This window comes from Ascaphus truei, chromosome 3 (assembly GCF_040206685.1).
Source record: "Ascaphus truei isolate aAscTru1 chromosome 3, aAscTru1.hap1, whole genome shotgun sequence".
NCBI classification, from domain to species: Eukaryota; Metazoa; Chordata; class Amphibia; order Anura; family Ascaphidae; genus Ascaphus; species Ascaphus truei.
This window is the reverse complement of record NC_134485.1, coordinates 412,273,960-412,286,226: the sequence shown is the minus strand read 5'-3', so window position 1 is coordinate 412,286,226 and position 12,267 is coordinate 412,273,960. Positions and strand designations below refer to the sequence as shown.

The following is a 12,267-nucleotide window of genomic DNA, read 5'->3' as shown; positions in this document are numbered from 1 at the left end:
TTTTTTTTTTTAATCCCCTTATTTGATTGGCCTGACGCGAGTTGGCTGCTTTACTTTTTTTTGCAGGGGGGGGGGGGGAATGGTTGCTCTATATGAGAAGGAGCAGTGACGTCCGCCTTCCTTTACAGGGCTGATTGAGGAAGTAAGTACTCTCCCTGCCCGCATGCATTGCCATTCCCCCCCCCCCCCCCCACTTGTATCCGACGGATGCTGGGTGTGTGTGTGTGTGTTTTTGTGCTATGCTGGGTGTGTGTGCGTGTTTTTGTGCTATGCTGGGTGTGTGTGCGTGTTTTTGTGCTATGCTGGGTGTGTGAGTGTTTTTGTGCTATGCTAGGTGTGTGTCATGCTGTGTGTGTGTGAGTGTCATGCTGTGTGTGTGTGAGTGTCATGCTGGGTGTGTGTGAGTGTCATGCTGGGTGTGTGTGAGTGTCATGCTGGGTGTGTGTGAGTGTCATGCTGGGTGTGTGTAGGTGGTAGCGGGGGTGTACGGGTCGGGGGGGGGTGTACGGGTCGGGGGGGGGTGTACGGGTCGGGGGGGGGGTGTACGGGTCGGGGGGGGGTGTACGGGTCGGGGGGGGGTGTACGGGTCGGGGGGGGGGTGTGTACGGGTCGAGGGGGGGGTGTACGGGTCAGGGGGGTGGGAGGGGGGTGTTCCTTCCCCCTCTTGTCCCCGGCGCTCCCTTGGTTGCCAGGAGATTAGCGCGGGAGAGTTCCCTCTTGGGTGGTAGCGGGGGGTGGTCCTTCCCCCTCTGGTCCCCGGCGCTCCTTCAGCTGCTCGCCCGGGGCGGGGAGTGTTTCTTCCCCCTCTGGTCCCCGGCGCTCCTTCAGCTGCTCGGCCGGGGCGGGGAGTGTTCCTCCCCCCCCCCCCTGGTCCCCGGCGCTCCTTCAGCTGCTCGCCCGGGGCGGGGAGTGTTCCTTCCCCCTCTGGTCCCCGGCGCTCCTTCAGCTGCTCACCCGGGGCGGGGAGTGTTCCTTCCCCCTCTGGTCTCCGGCGCTCCCTTGGTTGCTGCGAGATTGGCGCAGGGGTGTTCGCTCCCGGGTGGTAGCGGGGGCTGGTCCTTCCTCCTCTGGTTCCCAGCGCTCTCTCGGTTGCCCACGCGTGGCGGGAGCTTGGCGCGGGGGAGGGAGGGGAGGGGGGGGAATGGTGCAGTAGTGGTGCGTGTCGTCGCGGCTGGCTGGCGCCTGATGGTTTTGGCTTGCTCGTTGAATTTTCCTAGCTTCCTCTCTCTCTCTCTTTGTGTGTGTGTGTGTGTGTGTGTATATGGGAGAGAGGGGGAGTATATGGGAGAGAGGGAGAGTATATGGGAGAGAGGGAGAGTATATGGGAGAGGGAGAGTATATGGGAGAGGGAGAGTATATGGGAGGGAGAGTATATGGGAGAGAGAGTATATGGGAGAGAGAGTATATGGGAGAGAGAGTATATGGGGGAGAGGGAGAGAGAGAGAGTATATGGGAGAGAGGGAGAGAGTATATGGGAGAGAGGGAGAGTATATGGGAGAGAGAGTATATGGGGGAGAGGGAGAGAGTATATGGGAGAGGGAGAGAGTATATGGGAGAGGGAGCGAGGGAGAAGAAGTATATGGGAGAGAGGGAGAAGAAGTATATGGGAGAGAGGGAGAGAGAGTATATGGGAGAGAGAGAGAGTATATGGGAGAGAGAGAGAGTATATGGGAGAGAGAGAGAGTATATGGGGGAGAGAGTATATGGGAGAGAGAGAGAGTATATGGGAGAGAGGGTGTATGTGTGTATATGGGAGAGAGGGTGTATGTGTGTATATGGGAGAGAGGGTGTATGTGTGTATATTGGAGAGAGGGTGTATGTGTGTATATGGGAGAGAGGGTGTGTGTTTGTGTGCATGTATGTATGAGAGAGAGGTACCGCCCCAATCAGACATACACCACCCAGTCACCCCACCCCACCACCCAGTCACCCCACTCCACCACCCAGTCACCCACTCCACCACCCAGTCACCCCACTCCACCACCCAGTCACCCCACTCCACCACCCAGTCACCCCACCCCACCACCCAGTCACCCCACCACCCAGTCACCCCATCACCCAGTCACCCCACCCCATCACCCTGTCATGTCACCCAATCACCCCACCACCCAGTCAGCCCGCCACCCAGTCACCCCGCCACCCAGTCACCCCGCCACCCCACTACCCAGCCACCCCACTACCCAGCCACCCCACTACCCAGCCACCCCACTACCCAGTCACCCCACTACCCAGTCACCCCATCCCACCACCCAGTCACCCCACCACCCAGTCACCCCACCACCCCGTCACCCCACCACCCGTCACCCAGTCAGTCACCCCAACCCCCCACCCAATCGCCCTCTCCGTCTCTCGCCCTCTCTCTATCCCTCTCTCTCGCCCTCTCTCTGTCTCTCTCACCCTCTCTCTGTCTCTGTCTTTCTCTCTCCCTCTCTCACCCTCTCTCTCTCATCCCTCTCGCTCTCTCACCCTCTCGCTCTGTCTCACCCTCTCGCTCTGTCTCACCCTCTCGCTCTGTCTCACCCTCTCGCTCTGTCTCACCCTCTCGCTCTGTCTCACCCTCTCGCTCTGTCTCACCCTCTCGCTCTGTCTCACCCTCTCGCTCTGTCTCACCCTCTCTGTCTGTCTGTCTCTCTCTCCCTGTCTCTCTCTGTTTCTCTCTCTCTCTCTGTCTCTCTGTCTCACCCTCTCTCTCTGTCTCACCCTCTCTCTCTGTCTCTCGGTCTCACCCTCTCTCTCTGTCTCTCGGTCTCACCCTCTCTCTCTGTCTCACCCTCTCTCTGTGTCTCTGTCTCACCCTCTCTCTCTGTCTCACCCTCTCTCACTCACCCTCTCTCTTTGTCTCACCCTCTCTCGTTGTCTCACCCTCTCTCTTTGTCTCACCCTCTCTCTTTGTCTCACCCTCTCTCTGTGTCTCTCACCCTCTCTCTGTGTCTCTCACCCTCTCTCTGTCTCTCACACCCTCTCTCTGTCTCTCGAGCCCTCTCTCTGTCTCTCTCGCACCCTCTCTCTGTCTCTCTCACACCCTCTCTCTGACTCTCTCACACCTTCTCTGTCTCTCTCACACCCTCTCTCTGTCTCTCTCACACCCTCTCTCTCTGTCTCTCTCACACCCTCTCTCTGTCTCTCACACCCTCTCTCTCTGTCTCTCTCACATCCTCTCTCTCTCTCTGTCTCTCTCACACCCTCTCTCTATGTCTCTCTCACACCCTCTCTACGTCTCTCTCACACCCTCTCTCTACGTCTCTCTCACACCCTCTCTCTACGTCTCTCTCACACCCTCTCTCTATGTCTCTCTCACACCCTCTCTCTGTCTCTCTCACACCCTCTCTCTATGTCTCTCTCACACCCTCTCTTTATGTCTCTCTGTGTTTCTCACCCACACTCTCTCACTCTGCCTCACACCCACACTCTCTCACTTTCTGTCTCACACTCTGGATCTGGATCTCTTATTTACCCTATATATCTTAACTGCCCTATAATACACCGAAATAACCTATACTGCTTTCTTCCAAATCTAACTCTCGAGCTTCACACGGAAGACATCGGAATCCCCCTCTAACCCAGAAGACAGGTAAGGAACGCCTCCCCTGCAATGTATAACATTGCTGGAATGCGGGTACCTGGATATTGAGGGACTGCGGATCAGGTAAGATCCCAGGCGGGATTGTTGCTTTAGAAATGGTGAAGCGGGGGCATCCTGACACTGGTTAAGGGGTTCAGGAAACTAGTCATTCACATCTGGGTTTTTGTTCTAGATTCCACACACACACACACACACACACACACACACACACACACACACACACACACACACACACACACACACACACACACACACACACACACACACACACACACACACGTAACAAGGACTAATTATAGTATAATGTAATACAATAAATAAACATGTCAAAAACGAATGTTGTTCTTACTAGGAATTTATAAAATTTATGTTTTGTTTTTTTAAAGCGGGGTTGGGGGCGGGCCTATGAGCGGGCCTGTGGGCGGGGTTGGGGGCGGGCCTGTGGGCGGGGTTGGGGGCGGGCCTGTGGGCGGGGTTTGGGGCGGGCCTATGAGCGGGGTTGGGGGCGGGACTTGGTGGCGAGCAGATTTTTTGGTTCGGCGAGTAGATTTTGGGGGGATTTGTCAAGCACTGTATATATATATATATATATATATATATATATATATATATATATATATATATATATATATATTCTTTTAGTTGACAATTACTTATGACATTCTTTAATAGTGATATTAGACCACACGCATGCACAAAATATTTTCAAACTCAATTTCTTTCAGCATCATTGAATAGCAAGGAGGCACTATAGGCCAAATGCCCTCTTCATACATCACAAAAAACAGCACTGAAAATGTGTGTAGAATATTTTTTTTTTTGCTTGCCAGTCTTAAACGCGTTGTATATTCCACTTTCGGGGCGGATTTTGTTTTCTGGGCAACACGACAGTCCTCGCTCTCGCCACCTAAAGATTATGCAAAAAGGATTCATGGGTGGAAAACCTTGAAAATGAAATAACAAATACTTGTACAATCATAAGACGAGCAAGTGAAAACCTGGATGTTTAGGACCAATTGGTAACGCACTCAGCTGAGCGAGACCGCTCCTAACAGCAAGGCACTTAGACAGATTCAATCTAAGCCAGTCGGATGCTTTGCCAGTAGATACCGCATGTGCATTACAGGCCGTGGAGACTGTGTGTCAGTGTTATACTTAGAACATGCACTGTATGCAGCCGTGCTCAACTCCAGTCCTCAAGAACCCCCAGCAGCTCAGGGTTTCAGGATATCCCAACTTCAGCTGAAAATCTGACCTGCTGGGGGGAGGGGGGGTCTTGAGGACTGGAGTTGAGCCCCCCTGGCTTAGAGGACACTGGATATATGTGACATTTGGGCAACTCACTTTAAGTGAATGTACTTAAAGTGCTAGAAAGATTGTGAGCTTTTTATGCACCAACGTAAAAAGCGATTCACCAATACTGTTGCATATCTATTGTAAAACTACGGGTCTGTTTAACGATGGAAAGAAAAGAGCGTTTGGACAAACGGCGCCATTTTATGGCTCGCCGTCACATCAAATGTAAGTTTATTACAGGATTGTTGGATGGAAAGGGTTACACCTCAGACATGGTGGAATTGTTTATTTAGAATAGCAAATACAAATACCCCTTGTGAGCACACTCACATCTCAGACAGGTCTGCAGCCCGGCCTCTCTCCCATTATCTCTTAGCATACAGTGCTGCCACTGCAGCCAGGGATTCTGGGTAACGGCATGCAAATGGGCACTCAGCGCATCACTTTTTGCGTCTTATCCATTTTAACATGAACCCCTATGGGACGCACGAGTGCTCATTCGCATGCCATTACCCAGAATCCCTGGCTGCAGTGGAAGCTGTATGCTAAGAGATAATGGGGAAAGGCAGGCCGCAGACCTCTCTGAGACGTGAATGTGCTCACAAGTGATATTTGTATTTGCTGCACAGTGGAGGGTTTTTGTCACTTTCTTACTCACCGTAACTTTTTGTGCCTGGTTATTTAGCATAGAGAGAGGCGATAAAGACACATGGCGTGGTGCAGAATTAGCGACCTTCACTTATAATATGCGTGTCATAACTCCATCCCAACTTGTTTTATTGATACCCACGAAATCAGTAACTGGTGCACACCGCAAAAACTGGAGCAACGCAAGTTCATACATCAGTGGCAGATAAAAAATGTGCCATTTTTGCCCCAAGATTGTGTCCATAAATAAACCCGTAGTTTTTAAAACTACAAAAAATTCCATCATGGTTAAAAAGGAAGTTTTCATGCTCTACTAAAAAGCGCCATAGAGAAGTAAGCTTGCAGACATCAAAACAGAAGGATCGTTAAATCTTCAAGAACTCTGTAGCATCTTCTTTATGAAGCTAAAGATGAAGCTACTGTACGTTTAAGAAATGACCGGGTTTTTGTTATTCTTACAATGATCGCCATGTCAAATGATACAGAATAGTAATGAGGTACACCGAAATTTCAATGAAAGGAGGAGAAAGATTACGTTTTATTTCCGAGAGCAGAGGGGAATATTTCTAATCCCGACACTGAATTGTGAGCATTTACAGTAAATATTTAGCAAGTGCAAGATATCGTAGGGTTGCCAGGTGTCCAGTATTGAACCGGACTGACCTGTATTTGGACACTCTGCCCGGTACTATATTAGAGGTAATACTGGACGAGTGTGTCCAGTATTATTTCTCTGGACATAGTGACTTGACCAACTTGGGGGGCATTGGGACTTCCCCAAGCAGGGAGAGAGCGGGGCTGTTACTAGAGGTCTGAGCAGCTTCCTCCTTACTTATTGGCTGCTGCTGGGTAATGCAGCCAATCAGTAGCAGGTATCAGGAGCCTGAGGGGGGGCCAAGGAGAGGAGGAAACAGCATAGAGTGGAGAGAGAGGTGTGTGGGTGTATATGTGTGTGTGTGTGTGTCTCGCACCTTTGACCATTGTGTAACTTTGGGGAAATGTTTTTTTATATTTTTAGAAGGATGCAGAATATCCCTATATACGTCATATCTCATTCTTAAACAAAAAAAACGTAAGAAACCAAAACTGTATGGCCGTGCCTAAAATGTCTAATTAAATGGTGCAACCCCACTGCTCTTTTCACTCGCTATAGCAACTAAACAGTCATTCCATATAATACAAAAAGCCTTCTGTAATTCGTTAGCAGAGCAGACACTGCCAGTCAGACTCACCAGTGCAGAAGAAAGATTAGTGCAATCAGCAATGCAGAAGTGATATCTGTGAGAATCCACATTAAACTGTACTCTCCTGGAGTCTGGAAAACAAAAAAAAACCCACCATTTCTACTTAATTACTGGCGAGAAACAAGCTGTTTTATAAACTGTAGGGATTTGGGGGGGGTTTAAATAAACTATACACAAGAGGTCAATATTATTGTTATCATGTCTGAAGACAGTAAATAAACATGGGTGTTAGGAAGATGTAGCACTAAGAATAATAATGGTTAATTATGTACAGTACTGTAGTATGAAAATAAACAGGGAAATCGCAGTTTGCATGCACATGCAAACTCTAAAAGCAACTTCCTTGCACGTAACCACTACACATGGCAGGCAATATTCACAAGACACGGTACAGTACATAGTAAACAGAAAAGTATTTTCACAGAAACATTATTTTAAATAATAATATGAGTGACCAATTATTTTCATCACAGTAGAAGGATGGAGGCTGAATATATGGGTTATAGTGAAGAGGACAGGGAGAGATTAGAATAAGTTAGAATGCCCTGTATATGCCGGCTTGTTATTAATGAACAACAAAGTTAGGACTGAATGTTTAAAGCATTTTGTTTGGTAAAATTAAGATGGAGAAAATAACAACATGGCGATATTGCCAAGAGTATTGTACATGTCAGTAAAAAAGTTATTCCATGTCCCTGTCCCAGTAAAGCAAGCTGACTTCTCTCTGCGACCTTACATCCTATCCCTGCCGCCCTGCATTGTGGGTTAAGGGTGGCTGAAAACGGAATCTGTGCACGGCTTAGCTTTAAAGAATAAAACACACAAATAAATCATCATTTTAAAAAATCTCCTGGGGAGGGTTTGGTCATACTGTGGGTTATTACCTAATAACTGTCTATGGCGGCATAACACCTCATTCATCTAATCTGCCAAGCTGTTTACTAAGCTTTTCTAATTTGCACCCAGGAGGTTGGGACCGGTGTGAAACTCAGAGAACTCTGGTTACCAATTATCTTAACGCTTTTATTCCCAGACCCACCAAGGCCCATTATTGACTTCTTGCAGCGTTTGCCTATGTTAACATCTCCCGAAGCTTTTACGTGTATCCTCAAAGATAAATCACGCACAGTTAAGTCCTGTTTTAGGCACCAAAGAGGATTGGGTTAACTGTAACAGCCTTTAGTTCTAACAAGTGCAAAAGAGGTGGTTTCCCCCAGCATAAGCATATTCAAAAAGGTCCTGGGACATACAGTATTCTAATTTAAATCGTTTGAATATACTTTGCATATCCAAATGAGCATCTGTTCCTGGTATCTCAGGTGTGTTCAGTTTTGTGCACAGGTATCTCTCCACGTGTTGTATGAAGGATAGTTAGGGGGAGGTATAAAAGTCACTTGGCGCTTCACATAAATAGGTTTAGCCTCTCGTAGGTTAACATGGCGCTAACCTACGCCAATGAGATATACAACGACCGTTGTTGTTGCATAGAATTATCTACGTGGATATGCGGTAACCTCAGGAAAATATTGTCTGTTAATGATTTTGAGAACGTATCGTTATTAGCACAGAGTTACCGGACCTCTGTGGTGAGCAAAACTACGGCTACGACCCCAGTCACTGCGTCCACGCACGCTTCGGAGCGCCTAGAGGCGCGTGCACCTGTTTAAGCCGCGATCTGCGGTCTATGGGTAGCGATGGGATGAGCGTCTTGAGTAGAGCAGGCGGGGGCGTGGCCATGATGTCACACGGCTGGTTCACCCTCCTTGGCTGATCCGCTGCCATGACGTGGTCGCCGCACCAAAAGCTCGTTTTTTGGCAAAGGCAGTCGCGCATCTGGATTTGTGCGCGCACGCTCACACACGCTGACTGGGGCCTGCCCCACAGAGGGCTACACTTTGTGTGCTGCGGCCACCGGGGACGAAGCCATAGGGACTATCCATTAGTCTGCGAGAATGGACTTTTAGAGCAATATCAAAATCGGAAACAGATCTCGTCATATTCAGTGGAGACTTCCTTCATGCAGGTCCAACCTGTACAGTAATGCATTTCGATGACCTGCCATATAGCAATTGATAGATAACATGGAGAAGGAGTGGCTCAGTGAGTAAAGACACTGACTGGCATGGAGTCTGAAGCTGGTTCAATTCCCGGTGTCGGCTTCTTGTTACCTTGGGCAAGTCACTTTATCTCCCTTTATCTCTCTGTACCTCAGGCACCAAAAAATAGATGGTAAGCTCCATGGGGCAGGGACCTGTGCCTGTAAAATGTATCTGTAACGTGCTACGCAAAAACTAGCAGCCTATACAAAAACATGCTAAAAAAATAATAATATATATAACAGGTAACTGATTTCTATCGCCTACTTCAGGTGGGTGATATAGTTTGCCTTTGCATAGAAAGAGAAGATGTTCAACAAACACATTTACCCAAATATTATATAGAAGTGGTTAAAGGTGCAGTGTCAAGTAGGATCAGTGATACAGTGTATGTTTAATTGTTTTTTGTAAAATCATGTTTGACCTTTGGAAATATGTTTTTCACCGGGGGCTGCAATTGTTACCTTTAACCCACCGTTAACTTGGATATCATTATTACCAACATTTACAGGTGAAACCAGCATTGATATGTCTATTCTATATACGTCTATTCTTCGGGTTGTTTTTTTTAAGCACGAATCCCTGTCATTAGCTCAGTCGGTGAGCTTGCACCTGTAAGCATAGCCCTGAATGTCAGGCTTATGTGATGTCGCAACTTCTCGTCTTATGTGCGAAAACTGCATGCAAAAAGGAGCTTACGCGGAACGTAAATAATTCTTACTCAATAGGCAAAAAAACGCCCTTACTGACACTCATCGCAGTTTAGGCTTATGGAGGTAGAAGTCACGTGGAACAAAATGGAAAGGTTGTGATACCTTTGCAGTGTATGCAGGATACACCACGCAGTTTAAATATAATTATTTGTTTGAGGCACGCTTGATAAATAAAAAGGCTCGGCAGAAGGGCTGAGATACAGTGAAGCCAGAGGGCTGGTGTAGGCGTATCACACGGTTTCACCAGAACATTAACACTGAAATAACCTCAGAGAATAATGAAGCTGATGTTTGCTGACAATATTATTGCATCTTATTATCTGAAAGCAAATCAAATCAGAAGCCCAAGGGTTACAAGTTTGCAGGCGTCGCCTAAGAAAGATGCATAAAAAGTGCGGTTGAGGAGACTGTGTGTTAGGGGCTCACCATTAGGAACATTGGTTTGTCTACGGTCTTCAGTAGTAGCACAGAGTTAGTGGTAACAGAGTGTGCCCCCGAGCACCACGCCAGAGAGAACAGCCACGGCTCACTGACCACGTATAAATTAGTGGTAATATTGGCCGCTGCATACATCCTAAAACGTTACAAAAAAAAAACATTACATACTGTATGGGTTACAAAAATGAGCATGAAACAAATGCCTTATACCTGCATATATGCCTATGCAATATTTGCACCTGAGGAAGGGAGATCCCTGAGACGTTCTGCGTTTGCAACCTGGAAATAAAACAGTTTATCATGCTATAATGTCTGGTGTTAGACTTTATTACAATAGTGCGGCAAGAAGATATCCAGCTCCAAGCTTAACTACGTGGCAGATGTGGGATCCCAGCCACTCTGCCTGCACCTTACAAAGAAAAAGGGCACCCACTACAATGATCCAAAACCTTTACCCTGCCTGTAAATACTGTACAGGAGAGGGGTGCTGGCAGCCACGCCTTTAGCCACGCGGAATCTTCCACGTATCAAATTGCTAAGTGGTAAGAACACTTCCTTTGCAGGGGAAGGAACCGGTTACACTCCCAGTCTCTGCTTCCCTGGTGACTGTTGGCACGTGGCACGTGGCACCCTGTGCCTCGGGCAACACAGATTAGATTTAAAGATCTTCGGGGCAGTGATTAGTTGCGTGTGCAGAATTCTATGTATAGAGCAGAGTACACTGTCAGCACTACATACACCATCCAGTCAGATTATAGGCACTCACCAGGCAACAACCAGCACAGAATCTGGGGTTTGTGTTCAGTTGGTATTTAGAAGACCCTGAAATTTGTGGCTAAAGAATGCCTTGGGGGGTGTAATATTGGATATGGAAATGTACATGTATATTCTAGAAGAGGGCTGCGCAAAGTGGGGGGCAAGGAATATTCTGGGGGGGTCGCGGCGTCTGCAGAGGCCCACGCTCTTTCCCAAAGCATTTCAATGAAATGCCGGGAGAGGCATGAGGCCGCTGTAACTCTCTCACCTGCTCTCCGGCGACACGTCGCCATGACAACACGGCGGGGTCAAATGGTCAACGTCATATGAAGCCGCCGAAGCCAGAGAGCTGGTAAGGAGGGGGGCGGGGGGGAGGCGCAAGCAGGAAGGGGGAGCAGAGAGGGAATGGTGCAGGGGAGGCGCAAGCAGGGAGGGGAGAGCAGGGAGGGAGTGGTGCGGGGGGAGGCGCAAGCAGGGAGGGGAGAGCAGGGAGGGGGAGCGGTGCGGGGGGAGGCGCAAGCAGAAAGGGGGAGCAGAGAGGGAGTGGTGCAGGGGAGGCGCAAGCAGGGAGGGGAGAGCAGGGAGGGAGTGGTGCGGGGGGAGGCGCAAGCAGGGAGGGGGAGCAGAGAGGGAGTGGTGCAGGGGAGGGGAGAGCAGGGAGGGAGTGGTGCAGGGGAGGCGCAAGCAGGGAGGGGGAGCAGAGAGGGAGGGGTGCGGGGGGAGGCGCAAGCAGGGAGCGGAGAGCAGGGAGGGGGAGCAGAGAGGGAGTGGTGCAGGGGAGGCGCAAGCAGGGAGGGGGAGCAGAGAGGGAGGGGTGCGGGGGGAGGCGCAAGCAGGGAGCGGAGAGCAGGGAGGGGGAGCAGAGAGGGAGTGGTGCGGGGGGAGGCGCAAGCAGGGAGGTGGAGCAGGGAGGGAGTGATGCAGGGGAGGCGCAAGTAGGGAGCGGAGAGCAGGGAGGTGGAGCAGAGAGGGAGTGGTGCGGGGGGAGGCGCAAGCAGGGAGGGGGAGCAGAGAGGGAGTGGTGCGGGGGGAGGTGCAAGCAGGGAGGGGGAGCAGAGAGGGAGTGGTGTGGGGGGGAGGCGCAAGCAGGGAGGGGGAGCAGAGAGGGAGTGGTGCGGGGGGGAAGCGCAAGAAGGGAGGGGGAGCAGAGAGGGAGTAGTGCGGGGGGGAGGCGCAAGCAGGGAGGGGGAGCAGAGAGGGAGTGGTGCGGGGGGGAAGAACAAGCAGGGAGGGGGAGCAGAGAGGGAGTAGTGCGGGGGGGAGGCGCAAGCAGGGAGGGGGAGCAGAGAGGGAGTGGTGCGGGGGGGAAGCGCAAGCAGGGAGGGGGAGCAGAGAGGGAGTAGTGCGGGGGGAGGCGCAAGCAGGGAGGGGGAGCAGGGAGGGGGAGCAGAGAGGGAGGGGTGCGGGGGGAGGCGCAAGCAGGGAGGGGAGAGCAGGCAGGGGGAGCAGAGAGGGAGTGGTGCGGGGGGAGGCGCAAGCAGAGAGGCGCGAGC

The 12,267-nt window shown here is 50.4% G+C and overlaps 1 protein-coding gene across 9 annotated transcripts in view; it reads right to left on the bottom strand.

Moving 5' to 3' along the window:
* The window catches only part of GDPD4 (glycerophosphodiester phosphodiesterase domain containing 4), a 108,704-nt gene that overhangs the window by 4,479 nt on the left and 91,958 nt on the right, over window positions 1-12,267 (bottom strand). For 8 of the 9 annotated variants that reach the window (XM_075592649.1, XM_075592643.1, XM_075592648.1 and 5 more), the window contains 3 exons: window positions 10,007-10,154; window positions 6,760-6,842; window positions 4,411-4,490 (listed from right to left, as the gene is read on the bottom strand). In XM_075592649.1, coding sequence (XP_075448764.1) covers window positions 4,411-4,490; window positions 6,760-6,842; window positions 10,007-10,154 — 311 coding nt within the window. The other variant, XM_075592650.1, reaches the window with a different exon arrangement.